Source organism: Lepisosteus oculatus, chromosome 1 (assembly GCF_040954835.1).
Source record: "Lepisosteus oculatus isolate fLepOcu1 chromosome 1, fLepOcu1.hap2, whole genome shotgun sequence".
Taxonomy (NCBI): Eukaryota; Metazoa; Chordata; class Actinopteri; order Semionotiformes; family Lepisosteidae; genus Lepisosteus; species Lepisosteus oculatus.
Genome location: NC_090696.1, coordinates 35,018,791 through 35,041,187, shown reverse-complemented (window position 1 = coordinate 35,041,187; position 22,397 = coordinate 35,018,791). Strand labels below are relative to the sequence as shown.

Sequence of the window (22,397 nt, the reverse complement as noted above, 5' to 3'; positions counted from 1 at the left end):
AGGCAGTTAAGCAACTATCACCAGTATTAACAAGACCTTCAACTCACCTGTAACAGCCCTGCGAATCTCCCTGGCTGCCTCTTCTCTCATTTCTATGGAGGCCTGTTCACTGTACCAGGCAGCATGGGGAGTACAGATCAGGTTTGGGGCATCTTTCAGAGGGCCTTGGCTGAAACTGAAAGGGAAAAAGTAATTTGACGGGACTGCGCACACACACAATACTTTTTATCACGAAGAAGCAGAGGACTACTGTATGTGCACTCTTCTTACAATGCCGGGTCTTTCATAAGAGCAGTTGCTCTGCAGAGGAGAGGTGCACTTTACTAAGTGGTGATCATGCTGCCATTATAACTTGGTGTTGCCGACGGCATCATTTTTATCCTATAATTATTACGTGAGGATATTGCTGTGTTAACGGGAAAAGCTCTAACACTCATACTTCACATACCATAGTGCATTTTAGAAAAAAAGAATAACTGCCGCCAAAATCAACTAGACGTTTACTGGCCTCCACATGCATTCAAATTGAAATTGTAACATCCATAGTAAATCAACATTTTTACTACTTTTAATTGCAGCTCTCTGAACACATCATGGTGCTAAAAACAAGTGAAGATGAGAAAATAGCAAAGTGTTGAAGCGAACAAAATTAGCTCAGAGACTTGCCTCCACTTGCTCTCATGAGGTGAATGATTAACATGGAAATGGTAACCACCACACATTTTTCTCCCGGATATTTCAACGATTCAATGGATTCACTTTCAATTGCAGTTTTTTTTTTAGTTGTTCTCTTAGAAAAAGGGCTCAGTGCCGAAATAGCTCTTTCCTGTTAATTCTTGCTGAAACGTCTCAAAATACATCCTACGCACTCTCACTATAGGCTAGCCTGTATTACATGTGTCTTCCTGCTACATGCACAAGTTTTTAACAACTTTGTTTTTACATTTTAATGTAATGTGATGTGTTCCAGCAACCAGGATATCAAGTGTGGTCCACCCAGGAAAGACCTATAGCAATCCCACAGTGCTTACGCACTTAAGCTTCAAAAGCATGCTAGAAAATGATCAGGCACGAGGGGGTAGACAAGCAACTTCTAGGTGTTCAGATGAAGATGAGAGGGGAGATCAAAATACGAAGAAGCCAGGGTTTGCAGGCCTGGGACTCCCCTTAATCTAAAGCTGTAAAGGACACTGGAAGTTAACGGCTGTTCCGATGATTACGACACCAGATGTGAAAGATCACCTGAAGGGCTCTGTTTCGTGAACATCCAGTGCTGCCCCTCGTATCCTTCCTTCTTTCAGAGCTTGAGCAAGAGCCTTCTCATCGACCAGGCCTCCCCGAGCTGTGTTCACCAGGAATGCACCCTGTCGCATCTGCACAAAAGACAAAACGGTAAGAAACATTGTGCCACACAACACCTACTGTACTCCTTACAAGTGGAAATACCCCAAACTCAGCATACTAGGCCAAAAGTGCAAAGCACCACACACACAGCATCATATATAGTTACTATATTGTTGCAACTGCCCTTTTGTCTTTTGATTTGACTTTTTTTCATATTTGAAGTGTTGATCATGTAATGATCACACTTTATTCAGGAAGGAGCTTACTACAGTGATAGCTTGTTGCTCAAAATCCTCCATGTCCTTTTCGGAACTTCATACAGTAAGTTTTATATGGACTGCAAATGAACACAAGAGGGCAGCACATGATATGCCAATGAAGTCATGCTAAGACTTTTCCCTTTTTATTGAATTGTATAAATGACTTGTAGTACTATTTTATACCGATAATGAGATTGCGCTTAAACACAAACAGGCATAAACTCTATTAAGAAACAAGCAGAGTTTAATTCCACCCTGAAACGTAAAAGGAAAATATAAAAAAATAGAATTCTCCACAGATTAAATGTTGTTTTGTTTTTTAATTTTACAGCATGGAATAAACCCTTCACTGTTTATTTTGAAGTGCACATAAAGATACATCTTCTGACTCTAAACTGGACAAAGACAGAGAAATGATAAAAAAACAGGCTTGTTCATTGTGTGATGTGTGATGGCTCTACCTGTTTGATGGTGAAGTCGTTAATTAGGTGGTGGTTGTGCTCATTCAGGCTGCAGTGCAGTGTCACGCAGTCACTGTGAAACAGCAGATCCTGTAAAGTATTCACTCTCTGGAGTCCCAGTGCCCTCTCGATCCCATCAGAGAGGTAGGGGTCATAGAAAATCACACTAAATCCAAATGCTTTGGCTCTCAGCGCTACAGCCTGCCCAACACGCCCTGAACACAGAGAGGGGGGGAAAAAAGAAGAGATGGAAAGTGAGAGCAAATATCTTTATTTTCTTTTCAGGAACAACAAGTATTACTCGTGCTATACTGGGCAAATGTCCAAGTCCCCCTTTTCAAAGAGGTAACACTTCAGAATAAGAACATTCTTTAATGTATCTAATTTTCTGTTTAGGAAACCTTTCCCCCCATATTCCAAGAAGAAACAAAAGGGCAATCATTGTCAAAGAAAAGCTTAGTATACCAATCCAAAGGACACAATGCACTTGTTTCTAAAGTTCTGTGTTGACCACATAGCTACTGTTGAACACTTATCAGATCAACTTACTAGGCTGGCGTTTTTTTTTACAAGACATGTAGATGAGGAGAAGAGTGCCCGTTCCCTACTTTAAGTTTGTCCGTAATGCCGAGCAGTACTAAGCACATCCTCGGAGCATAACCTTTAATAGTAGGAAACAATTACTTCTGAACTATTGACGGTAAAACAGATACTGTTTGGGTGCTGTCTATTGTAAAGTATCATTATTGTTTGGTTAAGTATGAAGTATTTTAATTAAGTATACTAATTAACAAAAAACATCCACATACAGTATAACCAAAGTCTCTCCCACCAGCCTTGACTGCTTTTCCCCATATGTTATGCATCATTTCCACATTAGAGACATGTATCAGTTAATGCAATGTAAAGTAAATGCTGCCTCAAGGCCTTTTAAAAAGATGCCCCTGCTGTATGCTCAATCAGTAATTCAGTTTAGTATTATTAATAAATAAATCACTGAGGCCTGGATTTAAATCTCCTACTATTAGCACTGTCAGCAGGATGACTGTCTAACACACACTGGAGGCACAAGAAATTCTAGTGTTTTCCGCACTGCAAGCAAACGAACAAGTGCATATGCCTATGAGATCATTAGAGCATGGAATAAATTTAGATGTGAAACAGTATCTTACAAAAAAACATCATTTTTAAGAGGGGGACAAAGAGATACTGTTGCATTAAGTGGTTACACATTTATGACCCAATTTATCAGGTAAGTTCAATCTAAAGAGATACTCCTAGAACGCTACAGTCTACATAGATTTAATGAAACTATGATACCGAAGATTTTTATTAAAAACACCCACATACAAAATTGGATTTACCTTTTGACTATTGTACTTCAATTCTTAAAAGACCCATTTTGTCACTTCCAGTTTTAAACCCAGCCTTCTTTCTAAACATCTTCACTTCTGCTTGATACTGATTATCCCATCCCCTCTCATCTGAAGATTCTACAGCTCTTCAACATTAGCCATAAACTAAATAATGATACCTCCTGACTGACACAGCTAAACGGCACTCTGGCACTGAGCTTTTTTTTTGTACTGGAATATCAGTTATGAAGGAGGTGTTTAAGCATGGTCTGCTCCACCATGTAACTACTGTATGACATACAGAAACATTGAAGTCTGTTATTGGCTACTCAACCAAAATTAGCATTTCTCATAGCTTTACCAGCAAGTGATGTATCCAGAGCTTGATTTTATGCAATTCCAAATTAAGTTTCTAAACATCTCTACTCTTACAAAACATCAATTGCACAGTTCTTTTCAAATGTGTGATAATGACGTTTTCTAAAGGGGTTTTAAATATTATATATTGACAGCTAGAATATCAGGTGATAAACCTTCCGTTTTAATTCTAATTTTTTAAGCCCTATATAATACATATTTTTGTGAAATAAGTGTTATTAGTTTGATTTTATCCTTTATGACTTTAAGCATTTTTGTAAGAAATTCAATACACTCAAGAGCTTAACTACCTGTAAACTTCTAGGACACTTACGCTTCTCACTAAACATCCATTGATGTACTTTATTTTCAGGGGCTTTGAATGGATCATTTTGAACTAGAGCTCACACAGCTTTCACAAATAACCTTTACAAGGCGATGGTTTAAATATGACTGTTTCTCGTACATTTTTAAAAAAATGTTCAAAACAATCTGCAGCCAAAATTGTACATAAAATAAAATAAAAAAAATGTAGCAGAAAGGATAGAGAAACAGAAGACCAAAAAAGCACAAGAAATTGGATAAAATAAAGAATGTACCTGACCAAGATGGCATGGACAATGGACAATGTAATTAACTGCAATTCTTCATTCAAAAACAACATCTGTAAATGAATCCAGCTAAGTGTTTTTTAAAGGTAACTTTTTAAGGGTAACTCTACTTTTCCAAAACCCCTATTCTCGCAGAAGTAAGGCCTGCCAGCAAAACACACCTTGTCTGGAGATTAACAGCAGCCTGGGAATTGTTCTAGTGGACATGTAGTTTGTGAATTATTTGTACAGCACACCAGTCACATACACACAAGAGAGCTCTAACACAGGACAATCCCCCATCATTTATATTGATATTTATATCTATGGTTACATCTATATTTATATTCATACATGTGATACGATTTTCTGTGTACTGTTCTGTTCTAGTTTGCTCTTGTGTGTCCGGACTGTGAGTAACTCTTATATTGTATTGTATGTATTGTACTATTATTATATAATTCGTTACACTGTGGCTGTGTTGTGTGTGTTCAGCTGCTGTTGCACTGCAATTTCCCTCACGGGATCAATAAAGTATCTATCTATCAAGAATAGAGAGGTACCAATCCTGTCCTGAATACAGAATTTAGAGCAAGAACTGGGCACAACTATCATTACAATTATTATAGTTTCACTATATTTTGTGTAACAATTTAAATTTAATCTAGATTTTTTAAAGAAGAAAAATAGTCCCCAACTCCACCTCTCTGAGGCAGTGAGTACATTTCTTTCAAACACTGGGATGGTCATTAAGTATCACTAAGAAGACGGATATCTCTTGTAAATCAAGATAGGACAGAGAACTAGTCAATAAACTGAAAACACTCCAGATCAGTGAAAGCTTGTGAAGGTAAGGGATAATATTAAGTATCCTTTTAACTTTCCTCCAAATGCCCAATGAATTTAAAATAATTAGGCCCCATCTGATGAGAGCTTCCCCTCCCTTTAGGGGCAAAACCTCTAAGATCCTGGATTTAAATTGGTTTAATTAATGTCTCCTCAATTGTTTGCCATAAGGCTGATGCACTGGAATCCAACCATGTCTCTAATGCGTTCATCTGAAAAGCCCAGTGGTAAGATTTAAAATTAGGTACAGCCAGACCACTGTGAGATTATTATTGTGCTATATAGTTGTCAGCTGAAACTCTGAATGCTTACTTTTCCAAATAAAAATAGTTAAAATTAGTTTGTGGCTTGTGAGAAACAGGGATAAACAAAATTCTTACCATATAATGTAACTTATAAAAAGACCATATAGAAAAATATGCTTTGATTTTGTTCAACACCTGAAACATATTCTTGTTACAGTTAATAGGGAAATTTGGGGAGATATTTAATACCCAAAGAGCCAAACCTTGATTAATAAGAACATTAATTGGAAAGAAGTTTATCCTTGAGGTAAAATTCAAATGCCTAAGGACTGATTTAGATTAATTTATTTAAACTCCACAAAATTTAGTAAAGTTTCTGTAGGAGTACAATGCAATTTAGCTGTACTTCTTTCAATTCTAGAAGTATCTTGTAGAAATAGGAAACCATTATCAGCATAAAGTGATATTTAGATCTATGAATGTGAGCAATTGAGTGCAAACAAAGGCAACATCTTGAGCACAAACTTCAGGGATATTGTATAGAAGACAAGTCATAAATGAATGCCTGAAAGTGAGGTGATCTAGAGCAGCCAATGAGGAACAAAGTAGATAAATTATAATTGATCAAATGCCTTTTCTGCACTTGAATGGGGTTTGCAAGAAGCTAGTTGATGATGGGTTTGGTCTACAATGTGCCACTGTATGTTATCAGTAAATTGACCCCTCAAAAGGCTAATCTGGCATTGGTATATTAAATGGTAGAAACAGTAAATAAATGTACAGTAAATAGTCTGAATTCAACAACAATAATGGTCTCTAGTTACAGCATCCCAACAGAAACTCCATTTATTAAGAAGCAAAATGAGTTTATTTGAAAACAACTGACCTCCAATTAAAATATATCAAATTCCTCTTTTACAGGAAATAATCAATTATCTTCAACTCCCACAGAGCTACAGGATCATCTAAAAGACTAAGCTGAGTCAATTTCAGTGGGTTTAAAAATTCTTTAATCTTTAACAAGTCTGTACAAGCTTTGGAAGCACTGAGATGTGAACAGAAGTCCTGAACCAGAACATTATTATCTTTGATCACCTTAATAGAAGCTAAATGTTCATTTTGCTTTAATTGTAATGCTAGCAACCCATTAAGGTATAAGGTATATCATGAATTCTGCACTAGCAGTGTTGATTTTAAATTAACTTTTCAAAGCAATTTGACAACCCACTGCACTCTCCTGGAAGTTACATTTTTGTTATTTTTCTAACTGAAAGATTATTTCAAAATTGTTCAAAAAATAAAACACTTAACAACTCTCTTTAAAGACTGAGGGTTAAATTTCAGGAGTGAGGTCAGTGTTAAAAAATTACTAAACCTTCAGTGAGGTGCTTTAACATAGTCACATTCTGGAGTACAAATGGGTTAAAATGCTAGCGGTTAACATTTTGTTAATTCCTCTGAAAAATTCAGATATGATAGCAGGGCACGATCGACTATAAGGATGGGAAATTCTCCTGTTGAGACCATGTACTGCTGCAAAGATGGTATCAAGATATAACCAATGTGAGTGTTATCTGCCTATACGAATAAAGTTATTTCTCGGTTGTCAAGAATTACATATTTAAAACCCTTGTAAAAGTCAAAGCATTTGAAGGCAGGGGGAAGGGAGATATCTACTTGAAGAAGTTTTAAATTAAAGTCTCACCCTATAACAAGCACAGATTTCAGACACTGTGAACATAAAAAGAAGGTGAGCACATTGTGATATTGTGAAGTGTTACCATCAATGTTGACAAGTCTCACATATTGGGAAACAAATGATCAGTTATTTTGGAAGAAAAAATAAGACGAGACATCGTCAACATGCTCACCTTGTATCTTAAAAATGAAAGTGCAATGAATGTGGAAAAGCATATATAAAGCATTTTGTGGAGAAGATGAGGTTTCAAGACCTTGGAGAAATGAATGAAGGAATGAAAGGAATTAATGTGTGTTTGCTTTTAAAAGGCATTTGATTCTTCAAATACCATTCTTTGGTGGCTATTACTAAACTATAATTTCCATAGTGGTACCATGTTTTCATACAGTATATGAGGTGTACAATGGATTTTTTAAGCTGTTATGTTTGGAGTGCACCTACCTGGTGACATTAATACATACTTCTATACCTCTGATACTGAACTCACTTCAGGTTTACAGTTTGACTCTGAATGTTTTGCAGAGTAGGGCTTTTCAAGTTACTCTGTTAAAAAACAACTTCATTTAAATTATTTAAATATCTTATTAACTACCCTTTGCTGGACAAGTAAATATTTCTTTAAGATACTGAAACTTCCTATTTCACAGATGAAATTAACCTTATAAACAGCATGAGGTGTTTGAACACAAAACACTGTATACTGTATAAGGATATTGTACGTCTTCATTAAACAGTTTAACATTTTCATCGATTACAAACTGTAAACCTACAACTGGCCATTAAATTATCAAATATACCTTTATAATTTTTAAACGTAAGCTCTTGCTGAAGAAATTATATATTTTATCCAGTAACTGCAACGGCCTTAACTGTGCAGCTGCAAGATTCAAAATGTGGAAGCTGTGTTTTGAAATGCTCTAGATGTAAAGATGTTCCTTTTTATACAATGACGCATATACATTTTTGATAACCATCTTCTAACCTTTTAAAGCTGTGGTATCTACTGAGGTTAAAAAAAGGATGCTTAAAAAATATAAAAGGGAAATGAACATTAGAGTAATAGGAAAGTAATACAGGCTTGAAGACTAAACAAGTTAGGAGAAGCAGAGGTTAATTCTTTAGTAAATAAAATGAAGAAAAGATGTTTCAGCTGTTGAACCTTCTTCAGGTCTACATGATTTCCATTTTTTTATTCTCAAACTGTTTTTTCTTTTCTACTTTTGGTAGTACACAGTAGGTAAACCTTTGCCTGACAGGATTCTTCCAATATGTTTCTACTGCCTCTCTGCATTAAGGAATACAGAACCGACCTCATACTCATTCTGACTTCACATCCTTATTCTTTCTTCCTCTTCAAATTCTGTCTAGACACAGCAACACTGCCACTTTTGCTCTGTAACTGTCAGACATGTTAAATCGGCACAGGTGTTGTCAGCACAGGTGTTAAGCCTCTCTTTAGTGTCACTGGGACCCTTTTAGATGTTTTAAATGCTGGAGGACACATTCATTTTATTTCAATTTACTGCAGTTCTGCTCCATTAATGGCATCACTTCTGAGGATTTCTTCTAACAGTCTGCCCTCACAGAAAATGCCCTGACTATCAGCATGTTCTACATTTTTTTCAGAACAAAAGCACTAAGATGGAGAAGATGAATAGCAGCACTAAAATGCAGATAGTGCTCATCAGTATTTTTAATTAACCATGTTTTAAATACAACAACATTTAAGTGACCTGGCTGGACAGACTCCAGAAAACATTTTTACCACAATAAAGTACAAAAACATGTGAAACTACAGAGAAGATGCAAGCATACGTAGCAGCCTGGACTTGTGCAGCAAGAGATATATGGAACAAATCTGTCTAATAAGGATCTCTTTGATTTTGTCTGGTGATATCAATTGATGTGTGATTTAGGAGCACTTTTTATAGCACACTTTCTCTGTAATAGGCAGCTCTCAGTGAGTCATGTACTCTACAGGTTGTTACTTCATCTCCTGGTCTCTCAGTATTCACACACTGGCCTTAGGCAATGACAGGAGAAATCCGACTAGAGAACCTGAATTCATAAAAATAAATGATCAATGTTGAAAAAAAAACAATGCATTTTTTTAACAAATGAAATGGATTTATTTTGTGTGGATGACTTTATCCTGGACTGATGTAAGAGCTGAACCACAGGATCCTCCATTACTTGTATTACTCATGAAGTATAAATCAGATGCACAAGTTTTATTACACATTCTAGGATTGTGCATACCAAGCTATAAATCTTAAATGATTTCAGCTAGTCAGTAAGACCGAATTCAGATGTGCTCAACAATTTATAACCAAACCCAGTGAGAACTAAATGGATTATTGCCAGTAGCCATATCGCCCTGCAACTCGCAACTTACAACCCACTAAAGTTCAGCAGGTGTGAGCCTGGTCAGTACCTGGATGGGAGACCTCCTGGGAAAAACTAAGGTTACTGCTGGAAGAGGTGTTAGTGGGACCAGTAGGAGGTGCTCACCTTGCTGCCTGTGTGGGTCCTAATGCCCCAGTATAGTGATGGGGACACTATACTGTAAAAACGTGTCGTCCTTTGGATGAGAGGTCCTGACTTGTCTGCGATCATTTAAAATTCCTGGGCATTTCTTGAAAAGAGTAGGGGTGTTACCCAGAGCCCTGGCCAAATTTTCCCATGGCCTTTACCACTCATGGCCTCCTACTCATTCTCATGTATACATTTGCTTCACCACTCTGCTCTTCTCCACACTGATAGCTGGTGTGTGGTGAGCGTTCTGGCGCACTATGGCTGCTGTCGCATTATCAAGGTGGGGCTGCACATTGGTAGTGGTGGAGGGGAGTCCCCATTACCTGTAAAGCGCTTTGAGTGGAGTGTCCAGAAAAGAGATATAAAAATGTAAGGAACTATTACTTTAATAATATTAATCTTGTGCTCTGAAACTGAAGTAAACCGGTCTAACAACTCAGATTAGTGATGCTAGACACTGGCTTCTGAATTTCACAACCCACAAGCTATTTAAATTATAATCAAAATCTGTCACAGTAAAGCAGGATTGTAAAATTGCAGTTGTCATGGATGTTAAAATTTAATAATGATTGCTCACATTTTTTTTTTACAAGAGACAGAGCGAGAATAAGACACATGAGAGAGCTGATGATGTCTTAATAGGTAAAACATAGAAGCTCCTGAAGCTAAAGCAAGCACAAGTTAAATTTAAAAGCACACCGAATTTATTCAGTAAGGTCTGCAGGGTATTCACAAGGAGAATGTCTCTGTAATCAAACGGAGAATATGCCACACAGTTGATAATGGATTTGAAAGCATGGGTAAGCAAACAATGACTTATCCCTTATAAAACACTTGCTTATCCTGCCTCCGGCTGCAGTTCTTTCAGTGCCTCTGAAACATTATCAGTACAATCAGATGAGACCATACCCAGCGTTTATTCATGCGGCACCTATAGCCCTCTGCTTGTGCGATCAGGAAAGGATGGTTTGAAGGACAAAAAGTGTTCTGACAAGCAAAAAATAAAACAAAGTGCAATTAAATCGACCTGAAATTCTTTCATGGCAATCCAAAATTTTGCAGGGGCTCTTTTTTGCCTTGAAATGATGCATAGTTCATGAAATGCATAGCTCTCACAAAGCAGCATTTCACATGGTGTGTGTTCAGACTTCAAGCAGAGTCAGTAGCCCTTTTCAGGTACTGAATCTGCACTGGGCAGTGATTTTACTGGGATATTCCGCAAGACACAGTCAACAATGTCTGATATGTTTTAATACAGGTTTGTGAAAATACATGTATTCATTTGGGGAACAGAACAAGTTTTTCACTGTTCCAGACTGAAAGAAGCGTTAAGCGCAAATGGATATTATCACTCAGCGCTGCCACGAGCTGCTCTGCCTGATGGAACACTCGCCCTCCATTTCTCTTGTTAATAAGCCATGAGGGCATTCTACAAATCCATCTCGATGTTTACCCTATCCATCAATGGTCATGTGGAACTTCTTAAGCATCCTGAAAATACTTGATATTCTAAGCAAGTATGGGCAGTATGAAAATATAAGGGCAGATGTGAAGGTGCGGGTAATAAATAACTCAACATGTCTCATTCATGCCATGTAGATAGAAGCCGGATCCCCATTAAGGGACAATTGATCCCCTGTTTGTACAGAACAGGATGTGTTTAAATGGCCCAGAACAATTTTGTTCTACATCAATTCAAATAATACACCTCCAAAAAAACAGAAACCACAACTACATGTCTTCATAGCTACTCCTTTTAATATACCATTTATTGTGTAATTCATCTTATTTGGATATATTTGTAACAGCTCAATTAGTAGAAATAACAAAAGTGACTGGACAGCACAGTGACAATTCCTGCTGCTCCTTGTTCTTTGGTCCTGGGTTTGGTTCCCTGGTAGTGGGGGAGGGGGGCACCTTCAGTGGGGAGTCTGCATGTTCTGAGTTTCTACTTGTTCTAGTTTCTCCCACCTCCTAAAAACATGCTGGCTAGATTAGGACGTGTCACTGAAGTGCTCTTGTGTTCTTGTGTATGTGTGTCTTTTGATGGTGTCACCAGAAGAGGCTCCAGATTGCGGCAACTCTTACCAGGAACCACAGGCATTTTGATAACAGATGGGTGGAACAAAGGTGATTAGAATCAAGACAGTTATATACCACATTTGCTATTATTCATTGCCTGGATTTGTATAGTGCTCTTCCCAAGTGATTTCCAGTAGGAGCCATGAAGGAAACAGAAGAGCTGACAGTGGAGAATAGGTGGGTGGTTTTATTTATTATAAATATAAGTTATTTGATATAAACAATATAGCGTTTTTATTTGCTAGCAAGACTGGGTTATGAGGTGGATGGAGACAGTCGCAATTAATGAGGGGAAAAAACAGCAGGAACAGGAGCAGAAATACAAGAGACCAAAGTAGCAAAATTCATACTGAAGTTGAAGATAAAATTAACAACCCAAGGGAACAAAAACGACACAAACATTTTTACAAAGACTGCCAACAAGACAGTGTGTAGATCCTCTGAGTGATGAAAGCTTTCTTCAAATGGGACACATTTACATTTTACCTTCTAGTAGTTAGAAATGAAATTGCTGCAAAGATGCAAGAACAGAATAACTGTATTTGTGCATTTGTTGGGATCATTCCCACTTTAAACAATTTAAAGTCATTTACAAAAGATAACAATACTCTGCTTCTCCTGTCTGCTTTGGTGGTTTGATCAGACTTGATCTTAGAATGCAAATGGTAGAAAAGGGATATCTGGTGGAATAGAGCAGAAAGCTGCTTTTAGAACTCCAAGTGGCTGAAGGGTATAAATACTTCATAAGTACATTACAACCAAGTCTTTCCCTCACCAAAAGGGCATGGATTCTTAGTACAGTATATACTCCTTTGGAAACGAAGATGATCATGACAATACTCCACTTAGAAAACAAATTTCCTAGAAAACTAGCAGATTTGTTTCATTTGGCAAGGTCGTTTTTGCCCCCATTAAGGGTGTCAGGCGCATGTTTATTGTATTCATTATGAGAGGACTCACTTAATCCAGCACCGAAGCAGAGCACCCTCCTGGGAGATGTGCTGCAGCCACTACAAGCCAGCAGCCCTAATACACAGCAAACCACATGGAGAAGTGAGAAACTACTTCAGCAATTTAAATAAGGGGGAAATGTAGGAAATCTAGATTGTGCAAGCCCAGAAGATTAATTTCAATGTTACAAATGGTGCCATGGCATCTTAAGTTAAGACCTTGTTTTAGCATCTTAACTGAATGTCTTTGTTTCCTACAGTACATCAGTGCTGCCTGTCACCATAGTGGGGAATTGGTCTGGAAATGTTGCTTCACTTACAGATCATGACTGCTGATCTTCATAGGGATTTTCAATGTACTATAAGAAATGATTTTTTTTTATAGGACAGTTAGTTTTCCTTTTGTGTTGTGAGAAACAGACATATTATTGCAGCAAAATGTGTCATTTTCAGAATGTAAAAGGTTTACCAATGAGGGTTGTTGGCACAGAAAACCAAAGAAAGGCTCTAAGAAACCAGTCCCACAGGTTGATGTCTGCTTGTAAACAGAACATGACTGTGTGTCACTACAGATTTAAAGCCATGGAATCTCATGCATACCTACAAACACTGCTCGTGAGACTGTAGGTATTCTTGTATCTTTTAAAGCCCCGACTGACAACTATTGTCAAGTATGAGCTCCTTTGATGCTACTTCAAAAATGATAAAGTTTTAAGATTAAAGGCATTTGTGTCGGTACAATACGTGTGGTGAAAACTGCAATTATTACACAGTAGGCATCTTCTGTTCGTTTTTTGTATTATAATTTGGTATTGTGCCCCAAGCTAACATTCTCAGCATAGCCTGAGGCCCTGAATGATTTTCTCAATTTCACTTCACATCACTGTCACTTGTGCCGCTCAGTACACTAAACGTTCCAGAGATACTTTTTCACGGTTGTTACAGGTGTGCTTATCATTAATCTCATAGAGCCTGGTGATATGGAACCAACTTGGATTCTGGTCTCTTTATAGCCCTGATGCTGTGCATGTCTGGGCTTGGATATTACTTGAAAAACAGGTGCTCCAATTGGCTCACTAATGGAATTGATGTTGGCAGCTGTTTCTCTTTACTGAAAAAAAAATACTGAAAAGTCTCCGTTCCTCATGGCATGATCCTAAAAACACTCACAAATGCAAGACCTTCACAAAAGCAAAAAAGTGTGTTGACCCTGGTGCCACATCAACATCAGATTGAGGTTTTGGAAATCCACCCAAACCAGACTCCAGATTCCAATTTCTTGTAATGTAATTATCCCAGATCCCCATGTCCTAATGTTTTATTTCACCTTACGACCTACAAGCAAGTCAATCCTACAATCTGTTGGATAGGCATGCGTGAACGTCTCTATTACTTTGTGACTGATTCTCAGAGTAGCTGTTGTCGTACTGACCAAGGCCAATGATCCCCAGGGTCTCTCCCCGGATGCGGGCGGCTCCCGACGACACCTCCCGTATCTGCTCCACGCTCTGGACCCGCGTGCCCTCCCGCAGTGCCTGGTGCAGCCAGGTGGTCCGTCTGTACAGGTTGAGGATTTGGCACATGGTGGAGTCGGCCGTCTCCTCCACCGAGGCGGCGGGCATGTTGCACACTGCGATCCCTGCAAGGGCAGAGCAGAAGGCACAACCTCGTTCAGTGTGGCAGAGGGTTCGGGACAAGCACGTTGTGCAGAGGTGTCACTGGATGGGACCCTCTTTTATTGAAATTAACATTATTGATTCTGCTTTTCGGTGTTTTTCTTCAAAAAATGAATATATTTGTTAGACTTTAAAAGAAATTCAACCACCCCTTGATTTTCAAATACCTTTCTGAATTTTTGCTATAACAAAGCATTCAATTTCATACCTGTTTCACGCAGTTCTGAAGAGATTTTCTCTACAAAGAAAACATGTCCTTAGTAGCCTAATTGAAGAAGCCATCCTCCTATCTTGTTTATTGTTAAATACTGAACTAAGGTAAAGGGTAATTATCATAATTAACAGTGTTCTTACTTGACAATTCAGTGCTCTGTTAGGGAAGAAATAATATTGAGAGAATAATTCTTGATTGGCAGGAGCAAACTGAAAGGTTTAACATGTAAAGGGAATTTTATTTTCAGCTCACTAATTTTCACCTTTGACCAGTTTCCAGGGAATGAATTATGTTAATAAATCAAGGTATTATAATTTTGCAGATACTTTAAAATCAGTGTTTTTGTTGCTTTCAGTATTGTGCAATAAAGATGGGTTTTTTGGTTATGTCTGAATGTCTTTTTCAAGTCACACCCTCTACTGTAAAATAAGTAAGGCAAGGGACAAAGTTTCCTTTAAAACTGTAATGGAAAAGGAATAAAGTCGATGTAAACTGAATAACCATTTTATGATGTTTTTCCACTGTGTATATTTGATCTGTTTAACAGGAGTATTTACCAATCAAAACCAAAAACCAGAAGCCCTTGCTACTGTATACTGCTTATACAAAAATCATCACATCATATCACATCACATCTTCAACACAGAACAGCTTTCTTAGTATACTGCTTCTGTCTTGAATAGAGATCAAGCACTTTGGTTAGGAATATATGGGCTTATCCATACCCACTTTCAAACTTACTGTTTGCCATACCTAGTGGCTTAAGTGGTTTAAGTGCTTGCCCAAGCATAGGTTAAGCATGAAACAATCTGACTGTTAAGTGTCTGTATCTATTATATGTAAGAAGAAATAATCAGGCTTTGGAGAGTAAATAATGAGTATGGTCACACTTTTAATCTATTTTTCATTATAGTTGATTGAGACGTCTGTGCACCTAAAACAAATTATGCATTCTTTTTTAGCATGAAGAATGTCTTTCTGTTTGTGTATAACATGGGGTTTTTTGATCCTATGATCTGTTTGAAACAATTAACAACCTAACATAATTGTGTTGCTAATGGAGGACACTAACAATTTCAATCTCTCCTGGAGTTCTGACCTAAACTGAACTGACTTACCTCCTATCATCAGTGGCCTTTTCACACTCTCCCTTTTACCTTGCTCTCTGCTCACCCTGTATTTCTTCATCTCTCTCACTATTAAAATCTATATCTGTCAAAAGGATAGGATAACATTTTATAATAATAACAATAATAAGAGTGGGCAAAAGCTTTATGCATGTGCATTAATGTACATGTTGTGTTCATGGAGCCCAAAATAAACGCCCATGATTTACTCGGAGAATGTGGTGTGTATATTTCCATGAAAGGTCTTTGTATTGCTGCTCTCCTGCCTAGGAGGTGAGACAACACAGTGGTTGTTGCAGTTAATTAAGCATTAGTGAAATAATTTACATACTTCCAGGAACCCGGGAAATACTAATAAGGAAGCTTTTACCTTGACTGATATAAAGTGTAAATTTTCCACAGTTTTAAATTAAAGGGCACATTTGTTTTTAGATGAGGATATTATTTTTTTCTGGAATTCCAAACCAATGTATGAATCCTTATGGTTGAAAACCACAATGTATTATTATTATTATTATTATTATTATTATTATTATTATTATTATGCAATATTCTTCATAATAATATGAGCCAATGATGTTATAGCAGTACTTTTTAGTTGGATTTTAAACACTTTTGTCTAAACTCCTGCCAGACTGATAGTGACAGAGAGTCCACACCACCTCATAGAGAAAACAAAAACCTTTCAATTAAATAAAAAATAAGGCATTAACACACTACGGTAATAATGGATTAGGAACAAAAAACATTATATAACAGAATGAATTACAGACTGGATAATGTGTCTTGTTTACAACATTCTATGAAATTTGCTTACAAACATTATAGTGTAAAAATAGTAGAACTGCATGGAGGAGAAACGTGTCTGTAATAATTAAGTTACACCCTTAAGTTTAAATAAAATCTTGCCCTTTGGAAGTGCAATGCAAACCACTGAACCCAAATAGAGGCCTCCTATGGTTTCTGGTTTTCTCGGGGTATGAAAGGAGATAACACATGGAAGACAATCAGAAGTAATTAAGAAATTTATGGCTACTGTATAGAAGCAACCCTTCCAGGAAGTGTATTTTGCTATCACGGGTTGTGAGACAAGTGGTTCAGAAGATAACTGTAAATTCAAAGGCAACAGATAAAGATCTCTTACGGAAATAGACATCTTCTGGACACAAAGAATTGAAAACTATTTTGTATGCAAATGAGGATACTTGAAATTGCCACACTACGTCTCAAAGACAAAGGAGCCTTCTATTATTGTTAAACAAAATGAAAACTGAGTGTTTTGGACATGAATATCAGCATCACGTTCAGCATAAAAAAGCTGTTAATCATGTTGAAAATCATGGGGGAGTCTATCACATTTCAGGGCTGGTTTGTTACATATATAGATCTAGGAATGCTTGTTAAGTCAGGGCGAATTGCAATGGGTACCAGGACATTTGGTTTAAACATCTGGTTCCTTCTCTCAAGCACAATTCAGAATTGATATTCCAACATGACAATGACCCAAAGCATACAGCCAAATCAACAGAGACGTTGGTAACTGTAAACAAAATAAATGTTTAAGACTGGCCATTTTTTCAAACCTCAATCCAACTGAACTTTTCTGTTAAGACTCAAGAAAGCAGGTCGTACAATGAAAGCAAAACATCTGAAGGGACTAGCAATTCTGCCTGGAGGAATGGTGAAACTTTCCCCTCAGAAGTGCTAGAACACCATGTCATATTACAGGTTTTACAAAATACTAACTACAAGAGAGTGGATAAACATTAATTTAGTGTTCTCTGTTCTTACATTACGACAAATATGACTTTTCTCAGTGAAGTAATATAAAGGTTACAGTATAACTTTTAGATTGTTTTAAGCAAGATATGTCATCCAATTCAGAAATCTTTCTGTTACAGGATATTTTGTGTTTCTATTTAATCAAGTGTATGAATACTTTTGTAGGACTCTGTATATTGAATGTATGTATACTGTGCATAAAAGAAACTGGTACTTTATGCTTGTATGTTTTACAACATAAAGTATACAGAATTAGCAGTAAAATGTTATTGGGGTTGTTGTGGGAAATTCTTAATCAGAGGAGCAGGACACAGTCTTCTGCAGATTCAGTTTAATTGAGCCTCAGTAAGTCCAGCAACGCACGCTGGGTCTGCCCTGCAGAACAGACAAACTGGGTTTCCCAGCTCTTACTGTATATACAGTCAGAAAGAAGTTTGTCTCGCAATCTGAGTGCTTGTCCTGTTTTTTTATATGTAATTACTTCTTGTCCTGCTCTAAGTTCTGTCCTTTGCTATGCAGCAGACATTGATCTGCTTTATCCTGTTCATGGTACTGTATGTTTGTTGGTGTTGGTCCTGCCTTTTGTAGCGTTAAGTCACTGCAGCTGCTGAAGCAAGTCAGCTTTATTGCACCTTAGCATAACTTTTGTTGAAGGCTAAATTAACAGACCCCAGCAACACCTTCCACAATGTGGTTAAGTGGTAATATTGCAATGCTGGAGATGCGAAGTATTTACATGTTCCACTTCAGTGTCATTTTAATATATTGATTATGCATGACTGACTGTCATCGAGTGTGGCACTTGATTGATTCTTGCATGAGCACTAAATCACCTCATTACCGAAGGAATTGATTGGGTACAGGTGATGATGTGTTTTCACCTGTTGAATGTCAAGCCTTTAGGAAATCAATAAAGAAAAAGATAGAGAGGAACCAATATGCCCTGCTTATTAAGAGAGCTACATCTTTGTCCACACAGTTTGTTTGTAGGTGGGCAATGTCAGTGTACTGACTTGCCATCTGTGGTGTTCATAAACCAGCCCGGCTTATGAATCTAACCTGGCAAAAAATTACAGTCCATCAATGACAGGTCACAATCCAGGATATCACAAGTCTTGACATATCTCCAAGATATCACATCATCATCCAAGTGTAATGGTCTGGGCAAGAGTATCTAGTCACCTTAGAACTCCACTACTGGTGACTGATAATAACCCAACTGCATGGCACTGGGACCTCATTTGAAACCTCCCTGTGGGGTCATCAGACCATATTCCAGCAGGACAACATATTGTACTAGCAGTTGTTTTTTTTTTAGCTGGTGTGATGTGCTGTATCGTGGTTAAGTCAAGTTGGCCAGGGATCATTGGACAAGTATTTTCAGGTCTTGCCACAGATTTTCTATCAGTTTCAACTCAGGACTTTGAAAGGGCCACCCAAGGACATTCATTTTCTCCTAGTTAGTTTTGCCCTTGTGCTTTGGGTCACTATCTTGCTGAAAGATTAAATTTCATCCTGGTTCTAGGTCTTTAGCAGACTGAAGCAGATTTTCCTCTAAGAGGTGCCTGTACTTTGCTCCATCCATTTTCCCTTATATAAAATAAAACTGCCACGATCATGCTTGCCAATAGGGATGGTGTTATCTGGTTGATGTGTTGGGTTTGAACCAGACTTAACACTTTGCATTAAGATCCAATAGTTCCTATTTTTTCCTTCTGAACACAAAACCTTTTGCCACATGTTTGAAGTAAGACGGAAATGCTCTACTGAAATCTTGATGGGTTGGGTTTGCCACTCTGCCACATAGCTGAGCTTTGTGCAGTGACTGGGATATTGCTGACAGAGACATTTTCTCCCCTATCCACCATTGAAGTCTGTATGTCTGCCGGATTTACAGTAGCTTTTTTAACCCATTTCCTTCTTACTTGGCTGCTCAACTTGGCAGGACAGCCTAATCTAGGCAATGTTTAGGTGGTATGCTGAACAATCGTATTTAATCTCAAATTTGAAATCATGTTTCAAATGAATCAGGTCATTCAACTTTGAGACTTATCAAAGTAGATGTGTGCTCCTGAACTAGTTTAGGTTTGTCATAGCAAAGCAGGTAAATATTTATACAATCTGCATATTTAAGTTTTTACCTTCTTTGCTGTTTCTTGAAATGTAACTTTCACCCGTAAAGTGTTCCATTTGAGCTCTCCATGTTTTGATTTTGATGTTCTCTTAAAAAATGTGCAGACATCATTTGCAATTCAACAAAATGGGAGATCATTAAGGGGGTGAATAGTAAATGTATAAAATATTTAGAATCACACTTCAGAGCACTTCCGCACATGTAAATTCGCCCTTAAAATCAATAACTGTTGTTTATTAAATATTTTGGGTGTACACTGTAGTTTTTGAATTTGTATATGAACAATACATGCTAACATATTACATTTTATCCTTCTGTCACTCAGGTAACATGCATGAGTTTCAGCATATGCTTTTACATTTTTTATGTCTGGGTAGATGCATTTTACTTTAAAATAAGCTGTTAAAGAGGCAGACATTAATGGCAGGTTAGTACTGGTGATTCAGCATTACTCAGCATCCAGTCTGGGATTTTATTTTTGTCTCATTTGTAAACTCTTGGTTGGCTGGCTGTCTGTGCCATCAATAGGAGCCGAGCACAGAGGCATGCTGGGGTAAAGTGGGGGACAAACATGTAACAGCCTTACTGAAAACAGCTGGAGTGAGAACAGGGGAGGTTAATATGAGGGAGCTGGGTTTCAAGAGGCTCACACATGATAGCAGGCTGGTACTCCTGATAAGATAACTACTGCTTAGACCAGTGGGGATACATTACAAAGGATAAATAAAATGTAAAAATATACTCCTTAAGCAAAACAAATGAATAGGAAGGAAATCTCCAGAATATACAATTTTCTTGGGATATGCTTTCAATTTTCCATATTTGGACCAGCAGGTGGAGGTGGATAGAAATGGCATTTGCAGTTTGTAGGTTGTGAAATGAAAGAACAGTAACTTAAAAGACAGTTCTATTTCAGCTGCGTCGGCATATGTAGGCTGCAAAAGGAACAAGTAAAAAAAAAAAGAGACGCCTGACGAAAGCTCCACAGCTGAAGCGTCGTATCTTTTCTTTTCAGTATGGAATAAACCTTCACTTGTTCCTTTGAAACCTAAATGATATGCATTCACACTCACTCTGGTGGTTAAGCAAAATCTAGAAAGGTTATATGCTGCACCGACGCCAGCCTGATAATGTGTCCAAGACTTTTGGTTTGCAAAAAAGAAAGGGGGGGCTGGAAAATTTTTGGAAAAGCCTTTGCTCTCTCAAACGATGGTAAAAGCCCTGTGATGGTCCCCAGTAAATCCACAATGGGTTCAGCCAATTTGGTAGCATGACGTTTCTTCAAGAAGCACACCCAGTATCCTATGATGCCATTTCACACCGTAGTGCTGATCCTGTTTTCAGGGGATGCCTTTACGAGATAATACAAGGCCTCTGAAACCATAGCAATTATGTAGTATATCATTTACCATCCATTAATATCCAGTTTGGACAGACACAATTAAACATTAAACCTCTTAAAGAAGGTGAGTAAACAGTGCAGAGAAATCTCTGAACCAAAACCATTAGATCTGAAGAGAGGTTATGTTTCAAAGTTCTTTCAGCTTACCTAGGTCTCCAGCAGACTTGATGTCGATGTTATCGAACCCGCTGCCAATTCGGACTATTATTCTAAGTGCTTTGAATTTTTCCAAGTCTTCCCGTGTTAATGTGATGGTGTGATACATTAAAGCCCCCACTGCTTCATTCAGTACCTGGCAAAAAGAAATATAAATATATATTATCCCAACATCAAGGTGCCCTACTTGTCAAACAGAGAAGCCATCAACCCTAGATTCACTTTTCTTTCAGATTATGTTTTATTAGATTAGAGACCTAATAAGCAGCTAGTTCATAAAGGGATTTAATAAGGCCTTTTTGCTCTGGACACATACAGAGCAACTAAGCAATCCAAGCGCTCTGGCCTTGAAATGTGGCCAAAGGCCATCTTGGAGACTCCTGGCAAGTGTATCCACTGGTGTGTGGGTAGTGTGCAAGCAGGGGCTAAACTCTGCAGAGACCCATTTCTGTGAAGAAAACACAGCCCACACTTCCCAGGGATATACTGTAGGTGACCGTTGGTATGATAACCATGGCAAGACCAGCGCTCTGGCACTGGCTCTGAAGGTAGCTGTTGTCAATGGCCGCGAAGGGCTGTTGTGCTATTTCCCAGCATTCCTGGTCAGTCTTCTGTGCTCAGAATCACTAGTCCACACGTTGCAAGCTGTTGGGCTTCTGGCAGGAACCAGCATGAGAAAGCAGGATGTGACAGGATTTCATGAGCCTGCCCCAATTAAATGTAGTCCCATATGAACTTATGTCATCATTCTTCTGCAGGGGACCTGTCAAAGTGACAAATCACTTGATAATCAAGTTACATAATGTGCTTTTCCATTCAAATTAAATATGAGACAGTGTCATTTTTCTCAATGTCTCTGTAAAGAATATCTTCACAGTACTGTAGAAGCGTGTTAATTCAGATACTGAAGTACACCCTTTTGTCAGTGCTAGATACAGATCTGTGGAACAACCCCACAAATGCATTAGCTCTGTTAACAGGTACTTCAATCAAATTTGCTGAAAATATGTAATGTACTGTAGCAAATCCAGTTGTAATTAGTTTTCACTGCATCTATAGTAGAATCTGTTAAAAATGTAGCACACATTTTTTGCTGTCCTGTGTTTTTGAGATCATATACCCTCCTAGGCACAGAATCTCAAATGGCACAATGGTTGAATACTGGGCAGTAAGATGTCAAAA

General features: G+C 37.8%; 1 protein-coding gene across 5 annotated transcripts in view; it reads right to left on the bottom strand.

The window, feature by feature from the left end:
• The window catches only part of ctbp1 (C-terminal binding protein 1), a 217,088-nt gene that overhangs the window by 6,549 nt on the left and 188,142 nt on the right, over positions 1 to 22,397 (bottom strand). For all 5 annotated transcript variants that reach the window (XM_006629639.3, XM_015344950.2, XM_015344948.2 and 2 more), the window contains 5 exons: positions 21,207 to 21,351; positions 14,157 to 14,363; positions 2,066 to 2,280; positions 1,243 to 1,373; positions 48 to 175 (listed from right to left, as the gene is read on the bottom strand). In XM_006629639.3, the coding sequence (XP_006629702.1) occupies positions 48 to 175; positions 1,243 to 1,373; positions 2,066 to 2,280; positions 14,157 to 14,363; positions 21,207 to 21,351 (826 nt within the window). The remainder of the gene's footprint in view (positions 1 to 47; positions 176 to 1,242; positions 1,374 to 2,065; positions 2,281 to 14,156; positions 14,364 to 21,206; positions 21,352 to 22,397) is intronic.